Genomic DNA, 20,228 nt, shown 5'->3' on the forward strand with positions numbered 1-20,228 from the left:
TCCTTGACCCCTTCATGCCTTCTAAACCAGTACCGTGTGGGAGACTCCTAGACACTGAAGTCAGCTTCCAGCTTGGGATGCTGACTTAGCCACCCTCTCTGGGCTGCTTCTTCTATGTGTTTGCTCTGAAAGGAACTCTCCAAAAGATTTTGCCTGTGTGATTTTGATCTCTTAAAATCATAGCTTATTCTCAGCACCAGTTAACCAGCATCTGTTGTCTTGGTAAACCAAAGGTTTTACTTCCACAGTCTCCCAGTCCAGAGTATCATATGAACATTAAAGTCTTGACTTCCCTATTAAAGTTCACAAGCGAGGCCTCCATTGGCTGGATTGCTATTAGCATTGTCTTCCAGGTTCTCACAGCAGCTCATTGAACTCAGAACACTCAGTGGCTCTTCTGTCCACAGCTCCAAAATCCTCCACCTCTTTCCTCAAAACAGTCCAAGACATAGCAGCCTCATGGTCATGTCCATCACAGCAATGCCCCATTTCTGATACTAACTTCCATCCCCATCCTAGTTTGCATCTCTGCTGTGCTCACAGCAGGTGAACAAGGTCACAACCTGCCTCCAGTGACAGTACTGAATGAAGGAGACAGTGTTACAAAGGCAGTTGCCAAGAGTACTAAGTACTATGAGAATCTGGGCATGGTTCAGGTGGGATTAGCATCTTCTGGAAGGTCTAAGCTGAACTGTGATCTGACTCTGAGATCAGGAATTATCTAAAGATCCATGAGAACCACAGCCAAGCAATAACCTTGGAGCTGTCGTCCCTGTAGATAGAAGGTAGATTACTGTAAGATGTGCATAGTCAGTCAGTTCTATGATGGTAAGGAGTATGAATGTATCTTAGTGTAGAGCCAGGCCTTATCTGTCAGATCACAGCAGTTCTGACTCTGAACTTGCGGAGCAGAACTGGGGTTCTGTGAATGTCTCAGAAGAAGCAGAAATGACAAAAGGCCCTGGTTTCTTGTGCTTTGGTTTCCTTACAGTTGCACTGATGCTGCATGCAATTGTGACTTGCAGGTGGGGTAAGAAGCTCATCATTGTGGCTTCCCAGGACATGCGATACCGGGCCTTGATAGGCCTAGAGGGGGATCCTGATCTGAAGCTTCCTGATTTCTCCTACTGCATTTTGGAGCGGTTAGGTCGATCGAGATGGCAAGGGGAGCTGCAGCGAGACCTTCACACCACTGCTTTCAAGTAAGAGCTAAGCTAGTATCTCCACTTTAATGTACACAGCCATTGTACTGCACTCTAAATGCAAGGGCCTGCTGCTGCGTCTTCCCCAAGGCAAGGCTTTTTGTTCCAGGCCATCGCCTCTCGTGACTTTCTCTTAAGCTAGCATGCTAAGCAGTGTGTATGTCCTGTATTCATGTGCAAGTGAGAAACTACATTTTAAGGCCAAAGCCACCAGTAAAAAAAGTGGACTAACCACTCACTCTCTTCTCCTGCAGGGTCGACGCTGGGAAGCTTCATTATCACAGGAAGATTTTGAACAAGAATGGGCTCATTACAATGCAGTCACATGTGATCCGACTGCCTACTGGAGCCCAGCAACACTCCATCCTCCTCCTCCTTAACCGGTTTCATGTAGACAGGTGCGGCTGGTAGAAAATATTTAATTACTTTTATGTTGTAACTACCTGTATTTTTAAGATTCCTAAAGGCCAAAAAAAGCTAAAGCTTTTCTTAAAGATGTTTTATATTTGTTTCTGATGAAAGTATATTCTACTCATTTAGAAAGCCTAGCAATTATACAGAAAGGAAGGAAAAATACTACCCAACAATAGGAATTATTAATATTGTTGAAGAGTGGGGAAAATTTGAAGTAAACCTAATTTGAGCCAAGAGTAGTACATCTTAATCTTCGGGCAGCAGCAGGAGACTATGCCTTATTGGCCAGACTTGAGCATATATAAGACCTGAAAGCCACCTCCACCAAGCCAAACCTCTTCCAACCAGGCCACATCTGTTTCAACAAGGCCATATCTTCTATTGCCATCCCTAACATTTCGGTCTATAAGGGTCACCTATTCAAACCACCACACACATTCCCTTCTAAAGACCTGAGAATCTGGGATGTTTTTCCTCACTCGTCTTTAGAGTTGGAGTGCGTGACTAACCTGGAAAGGGCACAGGGGAGAGGGCTGTGCCGCCGGCCTAGTCTCCCGTACTCGTCTTTATAGGAAAGCAAAAGCCAGGATGGTTAATAGCCACGCAGGTACCAGACCTAGAAAAGCAGCCCTGGGTTGCTTGAGCTTCACTTAGGTCTGATCACCAGGACTCTGGTAGAGATGGGCAGTACCAAGAGGCATTTGGAAAACAGGTAAAAAGACACATCCCTGGACCATAACTGATTGTCCTCCAAATGATTTTTCAGAATCCCGTCCTTTCCCTCCTTAGCTAGATGTACTCTCAAAGAGAGAGGCAAGTGTGCACTCCGGAGTAAGTGTAACTTCAGTTTTCCACACTCACTGCAATACATGTGCCTCGACATGGGGTGAATGCTCAGGTGCAGACTAGTGACTGGGCATCCAATAAAATTCATGTCTGTGCTCCTGTCAGGCATCCTGTAATTCTGCGTTTCTGTCACACCCGTACACTATCAGAATGTCACAAGTCCTAATCCATGTTCTAGCACCCTGCCAGCTCTGCCATCTCCCAGCCTGTGTGGAGAGAGAATCATATTTACAAGTTTACATTTTAATGGCTCATACTATCCATTAGTTAGGTGAGTATATTGCCAAACTGTGACTGACATAGCATGGTGGCAAATACCTGTGATCCCAGTCCTTAGAAGGCTAAGGTGTGACGATCCGGAACTTGATGCCAACTTGGGATACAGAGTGATACTGTCTCAAAAACCAAAACAGCAACAAAGACCCACTCAAGCCGAGGCCTGCAATTTACCAGGAGCCTAGATGATAGCAGAAGGGTTGGGGAGAATGCATAGAGAGGCATTTGAGCAGGAGGAGAAAGCACTCAGGGTAGGTCAGCATCACTCTTTTACCTTTGCCTCGTTCTTGGGCAGAGTGCCTTACCTCTACACTATTATTTCCTCTTGTGTAAAGTGGTCACGGCAGTGCTTCCCATGTGCCAGAGCCAGGGACAGTAGCCATCTCTTCTTCGTTCCTTTCCTCACTGGGGGCACCATGCACGTGCTTTCTCTTCCTCTCGGACAAGGAGTCAAGCCAAGCTGCCTCACTCCCTTCTACAGACACAGGCTACATAGGCATCAGCTTCCTTGGAAGCCATTGTCTCAGAAACATTTATCATGACACACTAGCTTCATGCTGCAAAGGAAGTGGGAATCAGGTCAGTCACACCAGGGAAGCCAAAAGTAGAAACAGGAGAGGGCTTGGTGGAGTGAAGGGAGTGCAGCAGACATACAAAAGCTTCATGTCTTGGACCTGGACTTTGGAAAAGCCTTCATGATGAAGTAACCCGACTCTTGGTCAAGGGTCACACAAGCAGAACTTGAGAGGGAGGCCCCTAACCTTTAAAGTGCTGTCAGAAGGTGAGGAAGGGTAGAGATTGCTGCACTGATGTGTGTGCCCTGGAGTCTGATGTACACTCACCATAACTTTTGGCCATGATCTGTCATCTGTAAGGATCAGGTGGTCTTCCGGGCTGGGCTCCAGCAGGTGACAGGCTGGTTGGTGTTTGTTGCAGGAGAAGCAAGTACGACATCCTCATGGAGAAGCTGTCTATGATGCTGAGCACACGGAGCAACCAGATCGAGACTCTGGGCAAGCTGAGGGAGGAGCTGGTGAGTCCTTGAGGCAGGGGCTGGGTGAGCAGCTGCACACTGCACATGACCTAGAGAGCTTGGAAAGGGGGTGCACTGAAGACTTGCAGCCTGATCCAGACCCGGCAAATGGCCTTTTCCTTTTCTTTTTTATTTTTGTAATGCTGAGAATGGACTCGAACATTAAAACCTCATGCCTGTTAAGCGTTTTACCACTGAGTTGTATCCCCAGCCCTGGTCTTTCTTCTTCACAGTGAGAAAATGCTGTTTTTCATTGAAATTCTTACCCTTGACTGACTTCATTCCCTCTGGGGTTTGCTCTCAGACCCACTGCCAGAGTTCATGTGGGATGATAAAAAATTTGACATTTAGATTTTCTTTCATCATGAAACTTGTAATTTTACTCCCAGTGGTTTTATGCTGAAGTAACAGGGAGGAAAAAGCAATTACTGAGCCGCTCCATCTCAGGCTCAGGAGTAGCAGCCGTGAGGAAGTGAGTGTGAGAGGATGCAGGCTCATGGTGACCCTGCTGCCTGGCTGCCAGGGATAGTTCTCAGTGCAGTGTTAGCCAAGAGCCAGTGTCAGACATGGAGAAGAGACCACCCGGGAGTAACCCATGGAGCTGGAAGCTGCACGTCAGAATTTGGGCAGTAATTACTCCCTGAAGGTCTCTGATCACAGGACAGTCATCAGGAGTCACCTGTGCCATGCTAGTCCGTGATTTCGTTGTGTACAGGAAGAGAGCAGGGCCTCTTCCTGTCCTGAGAACCATTGCATCCCTATCTCAGAAGGGCAGTAAACTGGCCTGGTGTTTTTGTTTTTTCACCTGGAGATTTCAGATAGTAATTTAAGTATGAGAGTTTAGGCAGGCCTGGCCCCACCAGTGCTCATGATGACAACCTCATGAAGTAACCAGCCCCATCAAGTTCCTCGACTTCCTGTTACCTCCAAGATACTGGCTAAATCAGTGCCTTTGCTATCCCGGATATCCTGCAGTTTGGGATAGAAATGTATTTCTCTGTCTCAGTTGATAAAAAAAAAAAAGGGGGGGGGAATCAAAGGAAGATTGAAAAAAACCTTTCAGGAGACTTAAGTAAAAATGAGGAAAGTTGCTACAGGCTGAAGAAAGCCAGTGTCTGCCCCTTTGTTCCTTTATGCTCCCTGTCCCTGTGTATTCTCTAGGAATTGGGACACTGGTGTACACCTCTGTCAGGCAAAGGCAGCAATAGTCTTGTTGAAGTCAGCACTATGGCTTCACTGTTCCAGAACATTGTATCTTTGAGCACGTGGCTCAGTGAGTGTTTTCAGTCAGAGCTGGATCAAAGTCGAAAGTGGCAGACGTGGGTGAAGATGGCAGGTGGGACTGTCACAGGGCCGTGTCGTCAGGACTAGTGGATGAACGCACAGTGGGAGATGTGGCCCTAGACCGCTTACACCTGACAGCAGTTCACAGAAGAGTTGTGACTCTTAGAAGCCAGCAGTGATTGGATCTAGTAGTGGGTGAAGGTGACGGAAGATGAGGGCGTTCTTAATGGCCTGGCTTAGACTGGAGTCTGGAATCTTCAGCTTTGGGTAGTGCCTGTATCAGTAGCTGCATGGAGAAACCAAGGAAGAAACAGTGGTGGCGTGAGACACTAAGAGAAGGAGGACGGAGGCTGGATCCTGGCCACCACTGCACCTTGAATTGGAGATGTATTTTGAAAGTGACACATGGTGAGTGGTAACCCAGCAAGGACGTAAGAAGACTGACAGAAGGTCTGAAGATGCCATCAGGCTTTTAGTTCAGGTGGCTGACACTCAGGTAGGCTGGCTGGAATGTGACAGCAGGCTGGGGTGAGAAGGCTGGAGTCCAGGACTCATACTGGGCTGCTCTGTGTTCTATGAGCCAGGGACAGAGTGTGAGTGAGGCGGGGCTCTGTGAACTGAGACTGAGACTTATGGAGCACAAAAGCATTTTGGGTGTTCTCTGGAGAGGGCTAGTCTGCAGCTGGCGGTAGACCCCAAGGAGAGCCAACTAAACCAGCCTGTAGCTGAGGTGGGTGCTGCCTGTCGGGGCTCCTGCTGTCCTCTCTGCTGGACAGAATGTGCAGATTCCCTGAAGGCAAGACCACACCGTCTTCCCTCATTCTGCATAGTTCAGTGCTCAACACCATATGCTTGGGGGTAGGACTTGATGGATGGATTTCCAAAGGCTCTTTCTAGCTGATAGGCTCAGCTAAATTAACAAAAGGCACCGCATACAAACCTGCGTGTTTGAAGGAGACAGATGGGAGTCATCTAGATTTCTTGGACAGCCGTATGTTGTGTAGCCCAATGGTGAAAGTGCTGGCTCCTTTGAGTGGTGTGGGCTGCAGGTGTGTGCTGAGGCTCATAGGCATCTGCTCTCTCTGCCCCAGTGTACCAAACAGTCCCCAAGGCTCAGCAGCACTGAAGGGTGAGTGCCTTCTCCTCACTAGTTCATTCTTTGCTTGCCATGGGCTGTACAGCCAGGTGGCAACAAAGCTAGTAGCAGATTGGCTGGGGGCAGGACACTTTGTGCAGTATAGATTTTAAAATGTTGTCAACAGCATCAGAGAAGAGCGACATACATGTGACAGACAGCAGACAGCAGCTGAGCTTCACCTATGCTAGTCAAGGGTCTGCCAGGGAATGTAGACTTACAGCACCCTGAGGACCACATGCCCTGCTAGTTACAGAGATGTTTGATCACTTCTTCCTGGCTGGTGCCTGAAAAGCTGTGTCAAATGACAACTTGCTGGAGCTGGTTCTCTCATTTATTATGTTGGTCCTGAGATGGAGCTCAGGTCCTCTGGCTTGATGGCAAGTGCCTTTACTTACTGAACCATCTCTGGTTCCTTAGGTAACTTTAATTTTTTTTTTGTCTCCACTGCCTTTGAGAGGACTTTGTTAATGATCCAAGCACACACTTGGATTTTTTTATTTAAAGATTTATTTATTTCATGTATGTGAGTACACTGTAGCTGTCTTCAGACACACCAGAAGAGAGCATCAGATCCCCATTACAGATGGTTGTGAGCCACCATTTGGTTGCTGGGAATTGAACTCAGGACCTCTGAAAGAGCTGTCAGTGCTATTAGCCACTGAGGCATCTCTCCAGCCCACAGACTTGGATTTTAAAAGCAGTATGGGAAAGTCTTGTGGACAGTCTCCTCTTAGCTCTGTCTCCACCAGTCTCACCCTACTCTGTCTCCCATTCGTGGGTCTCTGAAACACATCCCTTTCCCTCTTGTATTCACAGCAGGGTGGTTTCTGTTCCACTCCCCGAGTGCAGCTTGGCAGTCTCGTTAGTACCTGTGCATTTCTTCAGCTATTGTCAGTTGGTAATTGTCATCCTGACCACTGGTGTTTCTGCATTGCTGGGATTCCCCAGTGCCTTCACTTAGCAGTCCCTGTGGGCTTGTGTTTTACAGGGACTGTGTGAAAGGACATTCAAGCGTCTGTACCAGTACATGCTGAATGCTGGGCTGGCCAAAGTGGTGTCCCTTCCCTTGCAGGAGATTCACCCTGAGTGTGGTCCCTGTAAGACCAAGAAAGGTAAGAGCAGAGCCTTGTGGCCAACTGGCTCTCCCTGTTGTCATTTTCTCTGGTCACATTCTGCCTTGGAGTGTGAAGATTACTCTCTCCAGTTCCTTACTGCTCAGTGCCTTCCATCCAAAAAGGATCCGAGAACTGTGCTCTGCATTCTAGTGAGCACCTCTGCAAGGATGTCCCCCAGCAGCCTTCTGTCCTGCACCAATCCCTTCTTTATGCCTTCAGTCATTCCTTTTTTGGTACTGGGGACTGAACCTAGAGCGTTGTACTTTCTGGGGCAAGGGCCCTACCACTGAGCTGTTTACCAAGCCCTGTTTGAAATACAGTTATGTCACACAACAATAAGAATGTGTTCCAGGGATGAGCAGCACAGCATGCACTCACACATAGATAGCGAGGGTCAGACACTCAGTGTGGCTTCTTGGTGTAATCAAGAGATATCACAAAGTGTACATGATTGGCTGGTTATACAAGCATACTGCTTATAATAATAAACATTTTCTTCAAGAAGGAAGAATATGTTCTAAAATTATCATGGTACTGTGTAAACCAGTAACATAATAGTTGATTATCGAGCAGTATGTACTATCTGTCACTGTGCTGTGCTTTTGCCACAAATGTAGGAGAAGCCATTACACTGTCACAACAAAGGGTCATTGAGAAAGGTTTTCAACTTCTTTCTATGATACTGCTGCTGTGTGTGCAGTACACATGTCTGCTCTGCATCTCATATCCTTCTGTAGCCCTACAAGATTGAGCTTAGCATCAACATCTGACTTGTAAGAAAGCTCAAAGATGCTAATAGAGTTGGGAGATGGCTCAGTGGGCAAAGTGTTTGGTGAACAAGCATGAGGTCTGAGTTGAGGTCCCCCAGAACCCAGGTAAATAGCTGAGTATGCTGGAGTGCGCCTGTCGTCCTAGTGCTAGGGGGCATAGGATGGTGAGGTGAGGATAAACGCATCCCTGAGGCTTGCTGGCCTGCTAGCTTAACTTAATTGTTGAGCTCCAGGTTCAGTGAGAGACCCAGTTTCAAAAAATGAAGGTAGAGATGTAGAGGAATTTTAATCCAGCAACATGGCTACTCTGGCTATAATGCAGACACACCCTTAGTACACACCTTTAATCCCAAACAATGAAAGTAAAGTTAGTTTGTAGAGAAGGAAACAGCCATAGTTTGAAGGGGATGTCTAATTGAGTGGCAAACAAAGTGATAAGTCAGAGGAAGATTTGACAGAATAGAATCTGCTTAACTCATGAGAAGGGAGAAAAAAGGCTACTTACGAGAACAGTGGGGGGGGGGAGGCAGTTTTACTAGGACAGTAACAAAGAGGTTGCAGAGAGAGAAAAGCTAGACAAAGGTGAAGGCAAAAGGAGCCAGAGAGTGAGAAAAAGCCAGATTAGGACAGAGTTCCAAAGTTAGAGCCAAGCAGGGCAATTCAGGAGAGGCCAAGAGAAAGAAGCCAGATTGAATCAGTCAGTTTGGAAAGCCTTTGAGTCAGAACGGCTGAATTGAACCAGCCAGCCAGAGTTCAGAAAGAACAAGAAAGGGTGAGCTTCTTCAACCCCAAGTCTCAGAGGATGAAAACATTCTAGACCTAGATAAGATTGTAAGGAGGCTAGAAGCTTCCAAAACTAGGTCTAGGTTAGCAGACTCTGGAGAAACAGTTAAATCAGGTGAATAAAAGATACTTTAACATCGAATGCAATTGACATAGGTTTAATATAGACTTCTGACTTCTGTGCAAGAACACCTGCAAACACATTAGCACCCCTTGCACACAAAGTTTTGGACAGTCGATATTCAACAGGTATAGACTGTAAAGAAGCTGGAGAGATGGCTTAGTGCATAAGAGCACCAAGTTCTCCTCCAGATAGACCCAGGTTCAATTCCTGCACCCCCTATTGGGGCTCACAACCATTGTAGCCTCATTCCAAGGGAATCTAATGCCTCTGATATCATTGCATCCATAGATACACATGCAGACAAAATACCCAACACATAAAAATTTACAAAAAGAAACTTACACAATGACAGGTAGATTATAATAGCTTAGCAGCTTCACCCTATGTCTCTGGCTTGACCAAATCTTTGTAAAATCTGAAAGTTGGAGCTTTCAGAAGATCAGGATGGTGAAAAATAAACGTTTTTCTCTGCTCAAATGCTCCTGAAATGATAATAGAGACATAGCAGGGTAAGACAAGAACCCGGCAGCAGACATGCAGCGGCTCTCAGCAATGCTTGGTGAGGTAGTAACAGGAGAGCAGACTGGGAAAGCTAAGTACCAGTGAGGGGTGGGTAACTAGAAGCTGACACCTGAACTGGAATTCAGAGATTCACAGTGCCTTTGAAGGACAAATACAGATGGAGCAGAGACTGGATGAGCTGACACTCTGCATGAGAAGCACCACACCTTGCTTCCCTCCTACATCTCACGTGTCAGGGACCTAGAGGGTTTCTAGATGTGTGGGCGTGAGAGCAGGCCTGAGACAAGATGGAGTGCTGGCAGTGGAGGATGTGTGGCTATCCTGAGGTGTGATTCCCAGCAGCTGCTGGTTCCTTTGACTGTCTCCTGGTCCATTTCATTTGATAACATTCTTCCATGGTTTCCTAGACTTTTCTAGCACAGCCACATGCTGCAGGCAAGACCAGAGGAACGGAGTTTGGGCTGGAAGTTCTTATCTGTGCTGGTTTAGGCAAGCTTCAGGATCTCCAGCCATAGCCTCTGGAACAGCAGAGGGACTAGAGCCTTGGACATGGGGCCTCTCTGAGCTAGGCATGCCCTGTACCACTGAGCTCCACCCCACCGCATCTGATACCTCTCTAAAAGGAAACGTCAGCTCTTAGAACTGTCCAGCCTCTAGAACACTGACAACCAGAATTAAAAGGCCTGGGCCTGGAGACTCCTGTTCTGAAGAAAGTGACCAGTTCAAGAGCAAAGTCCTCTACATACTCAATACTGGAGTTTTCCAGCTAAGGAAAACAGCTCATCGCGTTTGTAACACATCTGACACTCACCCTTCACTGGGCCCTGGGTGATGCAGCTTTTCTCACCTCCTTCTCAAAAACTGACCTCACGAAGTATCCTAAAGCAACCACATTGTTGAGGAAAATGAAGCCTAATAAAATCCAGGGAACAGAAACCATTGAAAAGTAGATAAAAACTCAGTTCTCAGAAAGGAGTGGGTGTTGATGAGAGCAGAGCGGGAAACCGTGAAGACAAAGGGAGGAAAGAGGTCCTCAGCAGTTCAGTGGAATGGGAGAGAGTAAGAGAACATGCTCAGAAAGGTCTCAAGAAAGTGGAATGCCAAGATGAAACTAGAAAGGGCTCGGGTGGGCAGGTGGGTGGGTGGAGTCCCATGTTTCCTGAAAGGGGTACTGTTGTGCTGCTGGTACCCAGTCTCCTTCCCCTGGGCCCCAACTCTTAACAGTTCCAGCACTCTGTAGCAGCACAGACTGCCAGCCAGGCCTTTAGCAGTGGGCCTTCAGGGACACTGCCAGACCCTAGCACAGAGAACAGAACAGAGAGAAACAAAAACTGTCTTGTTTCTAGTACAGAGAACAAAAATCTGCACTAAGAACCAATCATGGAAGAGTTCTCCAAGAAACCCTAGGTTTCCCAGTGGACTGTAGCAGAATCAGAACTGTTAGAATTCTGCGGGAAAGGCCTAGCAGGATCATCAGTGGATAAAAGCACTTACCAGGTGCCCCTTAGAGCGGGCCTTTCTCAGACCCACCAGTGGTGGAAGGTTTTTAATATGGATTATAGCTTAGGCCTTTTGCTGAACTGGCTCATCTAACTTAGCCTGACTGCCCAGCTTCCTACCTGCCAGGTGACTAGCTCTGTACCGCTCCACACAGTCCTGTCTGTCCCATCAGCTATTGACCCAGCAGCTCTTCATTACAGCCAGCCAGTCAGCAGCAAGACAACACCTCATACGTCTCTTTTAAGCAGATGAGGAAGTGTGGGGAGCATTCGCCTTGCTGCTGGGTGCCGACTGGGACATGCCACTCAGGGAAGGTGGAATGAGTCTGAGACTGGGGTCTCAGCCCATTTCTCCAGGTGAGAAATGGTGGGGAGCTCAGACTGAGGCTGTATATTCTCAAATTCCTGTGCACTCAGACACCGCTGAGAACTTCTAGCAGTTGACGATTGGGGCTGCGGCCTGAGCTGAGGCCAGGGAATCCGGCTTAGGTCAGAGTGAGTGTCAGGAGTATGGAAGGGCTGCTGTGGGAAACTAAGTATGGCTCTGTATGATGAAGGCCTTCCCCCACTGCATCCTGATGAAAGAGACAGTCCTTGCTTGTCCAGACTGCTTATTCATGGTGGATGAAGACGCATTGGTCTTACTCAGGGTGAACCAGGAATCAAATACCTTTTGCAGGAAGGGATGCCCAGGAAGGAAAGCTCACTGGCTAAACACTTGAGTCCTATCCAGATACCTCATTAGCATAAAGAACATTAGGTTCTATGCTGTGTGACCCGTTGTCATGGTCCCCTTAGTGGTCACATGCTCCAGGACAGGAACGTGGTCTGAGGTAGTTTAGACCCTGCCATTCTCAATAATGAGGTTTATTGGGGTTTTGGACTTGCTATAACCCTCCCAATTCTTCTGTCTGGCACAGTTTACTGCCCCACAAGGAAAGACAAATGTTCACAAAATAAGAAACCCAGTTATGGGCCATAGAAATGACAATACTAAAGTCCTGCCAGCACTTTGTTCTCTGTTAGTACAGTATTAACAATTGAAACTGTCACAGAGACATGCCTTAATACAATATGAGAAAAGTCACCTGAACATCCCTGATTTATACTTTCTGTTGCTGTGATAAACACCATGACTAAGACAACTTATAGAAGGAGGGGCTTATTGGCTTATGGTTCCAGAGGCCAAGAGTCTGATAACCAGGAGCCTTGACAAGTAACAGGGGTAGTGGCAGGGGTTGAGCACTCACGTCTCAACCACAAGCATGAAGTAGAGAGGCCAGATCAGAAGGCCTTGCAGTCCCCCTCCATGACATACTTTCTCAAGCAAGGCTGTGTGACCAAAGCCTTCCCCAAATAACACTACTGACTGGGAACCAACTGTTAAAATGGCTGAGACTGTGGGGGGACATTTCTCATGGAAACTACCATACATGGTAACTTGAAGTTGATCCCCAGAACCATCAGAAAAAAACTAGATGTGGTAACTGGCATCTGTAATCCTAGGTCCAACACTAACACATTAAATTGGAAGGCAGGCAGAGTTGGCCTGAAACTCACACATGCAAGGCAGCACAGCACAAAATGTAGCCACTAAAATAACAGGGACTCTGCCTCAAAAAGAAGAAAGGAGAAGGCAGGTGGTGGTGACACATACCTTTAATCTCAGTGCTGAGTTTGAGGCCAGCCTGCTTTACAGAGATTTCCAAGACAACCAGGGCTGTTAAACGGAGACACCCTGTCTTCAAGGGGAAAAAAAAGGAAAGGAAGAATGAATCAACCTTTGAAAAAAATTGTCCTCTGATATCCACATACACATCGTTACACACTCATGCCTGTAACCCTCCCGCCAAGGACATACAGTAATTGTGTAAAATTCTGAAGGAATTAGACCATTGATCCTGAAGTCCTTTCTTTAGTTTTGCCATGAATGAGTCCACACTTGAACCTGTCTCCTCCTTCCTAGGAGCTGTCAAGCAGCTGAGTAAACCAAGACACAGGGAGACATGGTGTCTAGGAAGCCTGGACAGGTGCAGGAGAACCCTAACAAGATACGACAGATGCAGGATGGGAGGGCTCAGGAGGACAGAGGTACATTTTAGTATTCTGGGCTGTTGGAAGTAAAGTTGTTAGAAATAACAGACTCCAATAATTTGATTTTTTCTTCAGTGAGGAGACACTAAGGAAGAATCTGTTTTGCTATGCAGGCCACTGTGGCCATAGTTTTCTTCCAGGCTGAGGTTCCTGCAAATTCAAAGTAACCACTTGACAGGCTTTTGAAGTCAGGCACTCCTAGCTTATGACTTCCTGGCGGGAGTGCCTTCAAGAAATTGCTTGACCTCTGTCTCAGCTTCCTTCAGAGGCTTACTGGGATTATAGCACCTACCTTCTCAGGTGCTGTGGTACTCATGTGGGATGGTGGGCTCTGAGTAGGACCAGAGGCTCGTAGCAGGTAAGATAGATTTAGAGGGGCTTTTTTAAAATTTTTCTTAGACAGCTTTACTTGTATAGCCCCTGCTGCCTAGAACTCATTAAGATCTAGGAGCTGGAATTAAAGCCATGTATCACCACATCTGGCTAGATGCGTGTTCTGTTTAGTCTACAGCTTTTTTTTTTTTCCTTGCCTGTGTTTCTGGAATTTAAAACAGATTTTTAAAAAAAAAAAAAAAAAAACCTGGGAAGTCTTATTTGCACAGAGAATATAGCAGTACATTTCCTTCATGACAATTGACTGGCAGGTGGAGCCCACCTCCCCACGCCCCTTTCACCAGTGACACCACCTGCTGCTCCATAACAACAGTCTGTTTCCCTCTGGGGTGTCATCACCTTCAAGATGTGTCTGTCCATGGGAAATCTCCATAAGCCTGGCCTGGGAGCACAGGGCTTCCCAGCATGGTCAGCATGACGAGGAATACGTTTGATAAAGAGGTGGCACCCAAGGTGTTCAGTGAGGACAGTTAGACTGGGTAGACTGTCACGTGCACACCACGCCTGTCCTGATTGCTAGAGGTTGTTCTTGGCGGTGGGAGTCCCTGTACCTATCTTAGCGGTGGGAGTCCCTGTACCTCTCCAGTCTTCCATCTCTGTCTGCTTCTTGGGTTTTGCAGCCTGGGCTCCCAGCCAGCCTTTCCCTCTGTTTGGTGACCCTGGCTCTCTTGCTTTTCTGAGTGACCTTGTGCTGAGTTCTGAGCTTTGGGAGGAGCTGGTCACACCCTTTGCATGTTTTGTGTTCCTAGTACTTGGGCAGAATCAGCTTAGAGCCAGGTGAGTGCTTGTACAAGTAATTTAACCAAACTCCATTTCAGTTGCTGTTCTTGTGCAGGAGACAGAACTGAAATACAGTTTCCAGGGGTTTATGCCTTGAGCTGTGTCGGTTCTGTTTTAGAAAAAAATAGGAAACATTTTTTTTCCAAAGCATTATGGAGTAGAAAGACTTAAAAAAAAATAAAGATGTTTTATTTGATGTAAATGTACAGGCGTTCCTGATATATATGAATTGTTTCTGAACCACTTAAACAGAGTTTGGATTTAGGCATATTTGGTACACACGCTTTGCCATATCTATTTGCCAAAAGCAAACTAAGCTTTGTAATAAAAGCAGTTGTCCTGAACTGCTCTGATTTATAAATTCTAATTATTTCCTCAAGTATTTACTAGCCACCATGTGTTATTAAATTGTGCTGATAAAAATAAGGACGGAGAAGTGAATTTGGCAACCCCTTCCAACAGGGTCTCAGTTGGGAGCCCCCGGTGGGACACTTCTGAGTGGGCTGGCTGATGACTGAGGTAGTCACCTCACATCCAGTTCTGAAGGGGATTGGGGCTCTCCAAAGCTGATATCTGTGAGTCTTAATAAACAATTCTGCAGAAACTAATTTGGATATGCATCCCCACTCCTAGGTTTCTACACTTACAATGAGGAATCTAAACGTCAAGATGAGAAATCAATTCTGTTTGTAGTAACTTGGAACAAATTTAACAAAATATGTGCAGATCAGTTACTATGAAAACTATAAAATACCGTTGAAATTTAAGATCTGTGTAAACAAAAAATGGCTCAAGCATGCTAATGTTATGCCAGACTCCCCAGATTGATCTGATTCCACAGTCCATGTCTGATTCCAGACTTGGGGGAGTTGATTCTAAAATCTATAAATGTAAGGAACCCAGAAAGCTAAACAGTCCTGAGGGAAAAGGAAGTGTAGAACTCACACTTTTGTTTTCAAACCCTGCTGCAGAGCAGCAGAAATCAGACAGTGGTAGACGAGCACAGAGGACGTGCAGGTCAGTGAAGCAAATCAATAGCGCAAAGAGGCCCCCTTTGTGTGGCTCCGGTGGTTCTCACTTAAGTGAAGAAAGAGTCACCATGTCATGTGACTCCACCTGTAGCGAAGTCAGTGGGAAAATCTGGACTAGGATTGTTAATGTTCAGGGGGCAAAAAGGGTAGAGGATTGGGGGTGGTAGAAGTCAGGTTGAATTTTAATCCATAGGCTATGACCTATACCCACTGAAAGGATGGATGGATATACAGTATGTGAAATAAATGTCAGTCAAGCTGTTAAATTTAAAATAAATAAAACTAAACCCCAAGAAACATACAGGGTATAGCAGAGTAGTAAAATTATGACCATTAAGGGGGGATATTCAAAAAATTATAGTAGGATTAAGATATACAAACTAGGAGAAATGAGCCATATAAAGAATAATAGAAGTGCAATAAATTAAATATGCGGGCCTAAAAGAGAGTCAAAGCCAAGAAAAATGAAAAAGAATAAAGAGCAAAAAACAGGATTAAAGGCGAACAAATGCATAAAGACAAAGGGTCAGCATTGTCCCAGATCTTTAAAGTGTAGAACTTTGTGTTTTGAAAATGATGAAACGGGGTTGGGGATTTAGCTCAGCGGCAGAGCACTTGCCTAGCAAGCGCAAGGCCCTGGGTTCGGTCCCCAGCTCCGAAAAAAAGAAAAAAGAAAAAAAAGAAAGAAAATGATGAAACAAAGCAGTTTAATACAAGTGAAAGTGATTAAGAGACACTAGCTATAAGAGTGAAAAGTAATTACTGTCAATAATATGTATAAAAGAAGCAAGAGCATTTAATATGGCAGAAACTGTTAAAGGGGAGACTCAGGTAAGGGGTGAGCATTATCAAGCTGTCAGCACCTGGATCACTTGCACAGGGCAAGGGTGGTATCTCCTGGAACAGCTCCTGTCTCTTTTCCAGAGGTAGCAGCTATCAGCAAGAGTGGGCATGAATGTCCCACCTTTGGGGGATGGGGTCAGCAGTGATGGCGGCAGACAATACACTCTTGACTAGTGACTGGCAAGTGTTGAAGGAGAGGTTGTCAGGATTTCCCTTTGTCCCTTCATAGGGTGTAGCCAGCTGATTGCTGGTTGTTACCAGGGCTCTTGTTTCCTTGTTCAGAAAACAGACCTGTCTATGGGCTTGTCCTAGACTTTAAAAACAGGTAGGCAGGGCAATACCGATATTGCCAAACATCTAGATAAAATTCTGGGCACCGTTCTAAGTTTTTCTCTAATCCTCTTAACCTCTTTATTCTTTTTCTTCATTGTACATCCAAGAAAATGAGGAGCATGGCTCAGATCATCCGGAGGGATGGTGCTGCTGCAAGGATTTGAGCAAAGAAAGCAAGGATTTGGCGGTGTCTACAGTGCTTAGGTTCTCAGTCCCTTGTGCTGCCACTGTTGAGAGACTGGGACTCATGGAGAAAGGGAAGTGTATGGGCCCGAGCCTTTGCTTAGAGCCCCTAGGACCTCAGCCTCTGCAGATCTCCTTCCCGCAGGCCTCCCATCAAGCCACATGGCCCCAACCATCATGTCTACAAAATAGCGTTACTTACGTGGCATATAGACATTCCTTCCACAGCCTGCCTTGCTGCTCAGCCCCGTCTTTATTCTTTCCCTTTCTTTGACTTCTTCCTCTGCCTAGAATGCCAGTCCTCTGTGACAAGGCTACCCCATTCATCCTTCATTGTCCCTTACACTAGATAGACATCTGCTCCACCCTACTGAATAGCTCATTTCCAAGCCCCCCCCCCAAATGTGCTGGAGATAGAGCCCTGGGGGCACTGTGGCACGTCCCGCAGAGCAGAGTCCCTCAGTCCTCCGGCCAGAGGGCATGTTTGTAGCACTTAGTGTGTCAGGTATGGGTGAATCACTGTGCCTGCCCTTGCTCAGTCCATTCAAGATGCATTTATAATTAACTCTGCTTGAGGCTCAGAGAGGAAAGGAGCTTTCCTGTGGTAGGCAGAACCAGACTGTCAACCTGGGCTGTCCACAGCAAGCTCAGTGTCCTCTGGTTTGCCTTGCCAAGCCTCAACTTTGTCTCCTTTTACATCAGAGGAAATCTGTCTGGTTTGTGTCTGTTCTGAATGCAGTACAGAATAAATGTTTATGGAATCTGATTGAAACAAAGGTCTCAACAATCCAGCAGCTGGGTGTGATGTTTGTCCCTGGCTGTGTTTGAAGGCTGCAATAAGGGTAATAGGCAGGAAAGAAGGTACCATCTCGGGGATCTATTACAAAACTTTTTTTTCCTTTGAGAAAAGCCTTGCTACTGAAAGCCAGAATGGCCCTGGGCTTGAGTTCATCTTCTCCTTGGAGCAGAAAATCTGAGGATGGAGCGTCAATATCAGGCCTGCAGATAAGAACCTGTCTGAGCCATCTGGCTCACCCTGTTCATTTCTGTTCCCTCAGCTCTTGCCCTTGCTCATCAGAGATCTGAAATGGAGTTTCCATTTTTTTTAATATACTTTAAATATTTTTATTGTTTGAGAATTTCAAACAATGTATTTTGATGATATTCCTCCCGTTTATTTCACCCACACTACTCTGTTTCTTTGAATTCCATGGTTGTATCTCTACATTAAATTATTGTTTAATAACCCATGATAAACCCTTACAGAAAATTATTCATCCCTCCACCAGAAGGCACTGTCAGTTAGGAGTAGGGGCTCATGGGCCCTTCCTACTCCATGCTTGACTGTTGACTGGCTTGATGCTATGCAGATGGCCACAGCTGCTATGCATCATGAGGACAGCACTCCTGTCTTATCCGGAAGATACTGTTTTCCTCTGATCTTCCATGACTTCAGGCTCCTACAGTCTTTAACAAGATTGTCATACCTTTGGCCAAGTTAAGCAAAAGAAAGAAAAGGGCGGAATTAATAAAAATTAAAGAGAAGAAAGGAGACATGGAGAAAACACAAGCCTTTTAAAATTTACATTCCACCAAACTAGAATATTCTTTTAAAATATTGATTTTTCAGAATGTATATGAAGTTTTCCATTTTTAGTGCAAGAAAAGTCTGCATATATCGTTAAAATTATCTTTTGGGGTTCAATAATGATTCACTGGCTCCTGCATCATCCCTTGCTCTGGGCTTCAGGCCACCATTGCTCTAGGGTCTCCTGGGTATCTCTGAGCGTCCAACAGAAATCAGAGAGCTGATGTTTCCTCTGCAGCTGATCCCAGGTGAATTTTTCCTCTGTGCCGTTCTGTCCGAGGTCCTCTGCTTTTTGTAATGTTGGTGGGCTTTCTCTTGCAGTCGTGTAGGACTTTTCTTCCAGCCACATTGAGCGGCAGATGTAATAGTAAATAACTGATAAATACCCTGCAACAGCACAGAAAGAACGGATCACATTGGCAAACAGGCTTCCGACCTGTGTGGTTGTCATCACTAACCACTGGCTTCCTAGGACTTTGGGACTCTGGGCAGGCCCCTTTGCAGTCACCTAAGACTGTTGTTACCTCCCCCAATTGTCCTAGGGCTTTCTGATAATTTCCCAGAGTTCTCACACTAGGGTGGGGATCACACTGAATTTGCATGCCATTCTCTGCTTACCCTTGGCTTTCTCAAACTTTTACTTGAGGAAACCTGACAGAGTAATTTGCCAATCACTGACAAGCTGTGGGGAGCCTGAGCAGGTGATCTAACCCTTCATGCTTCAGTTCCTTGTATATAAAATGACTCCTGGAGCCCTTTAAGACCAGTGAGCTGGCATACGTCTGTGCTAAGTGTCTACACTGTTTCCCATCTTTGCTGTCCTTTTCCTTGGGCATAGTGTGGGTTTTCCCCTGACGTGGTAGGTCGCTGCAGGCTATCTGAAGGTAGATGCATTTCCCTCAGAACTCAGCAGCCCAGAGCATGGTTTGTGCTGCAGTGAGGCCCCGCCTTGTCTGTGTTCGTCACTGGCACTGATATAAAGGTGCTGGCTCAGACCTGTTAGTCCTGTCTGCCCTGGCCTCTTTTTGAGTTATTTTGTAAACTAAGTTACCACTCTCAGTTACCAAAAGGGCTCTTGTTGGCTTTAAAGGAAAAGTTGTTCTTCATGTATGAGCCCTACCTGGAAGAATGTTCAAAGGAATAGGCCATGTCCTCCAACTACACTGACAAGCCAGCAGGGCAACACCCTGATCCTTTTGTGGATATTTCTTCTTGCTCTAAATTTGTTAACAAAGAACTATAGTCTTGCCCCTAGTAGTAGGTATTGTAGGACTTTTTCCAAATTTATATTCATTTTATCTATTAATTTTCATTCTATTTGTGTGTATATTTTTGTGAGTATGTGCCACATGTGTGGGGATGCCCTGGAGGCTAGACAGGCTCATCTGATCCTCTACGTTTGGAGCTAGATAAGCAGTTATGAGCTCTCTGATGTGAGGTGCTAAGAAGCAAACCTGTGAATGCTGGGAACTGGACCCGGGTCCCCTAAGTACAGCAAATGTTCTTAGCCACCAAGCCATCTCTCTCTCTGGCCCCAAGATTAGTAGTTTTAAACTTTGCAAACACAACTCTCGGGGGATGAACGTGCTGTGATCACAGGTCAGCTATGGCCTTTCAGGATGTCATCAACTGCTCTCCCATGAGGTGCTGTGTCTGCTGTCTGCTGATGTATGCCCTGTTCCTAGGGACTGATGTCATGGTTCGGTGCCTTAAGCTCCTGAAGGAGTTCAAGCGAAAGATGGAAGATGACCATGATGACGATGACGATGAAGAGGTCATCTCCAAGGGTGTACCTCCTGTGGACATCGTGTTTGAGCGGGACATGCTCACGCAGACCTACGAGCTCAGTGAGTCCTGCTCTCAGCCCTTGCCTGAGGTCATGAGCCCTGGAGAGGGAAAGGTGCTCCCCATGAGGGAAATGGAGCTCCAGCACATAAAGCCTAGGAGGCTGCAGGCTTCTCTCCAGGCTTCAGCTTT

General features: G+C 46.2%; 1 protein-coding gene across 1 annotated transcript in view; it reads left to right on the forward strand.

Annotated features, from left to right (window-relative positions):
* Gtf3c1 (general transcription factor IIIC subunit 1) overlaps window positions 1–20,228 on the forward strand; it is a 66,728-nt gene that overhangs the window by 6,957 nt on the left and 39,543 nt on the right. Inside the window, exons 3-7 of the mRNA XM_032892690.1 lie at window positions 1,026–1,202; window positions 1,457–1,600; window positions 3,675–3,771; window positions 7,182–7,305; window positions 19,937–20,098. Coding sequence (XP_032748581.1) covers window positions 1,026–1,202; window positions 1,457–1,600; window positions 3,675–3,771; window positions 7,182–7,305; window positions 19,937–20,098 — 704 coding nt within the window. The remainder of the gene's footprint in view (window positions 1–1,025; window positions 1,203–1,456; window positions 1,601–3,674; window positions 3,772–7,181; window positions 7,306–19,936; window positions 20,099–20,228) is intronic.

The sequence above is a fragment of the Rattus rattus genome, chromosome 2, assembly GCF_011064425.1.
Source record: "Rattus rattus isolate New Zealand chromosome 2, Rrattus_CSIRO_v1, whole genome shotgun sequence".
NCBI lineage: Eukaryota > Metazoa > Chordata > Mammalia > Rodentia > Muridae > Rattus > Rattus rattus.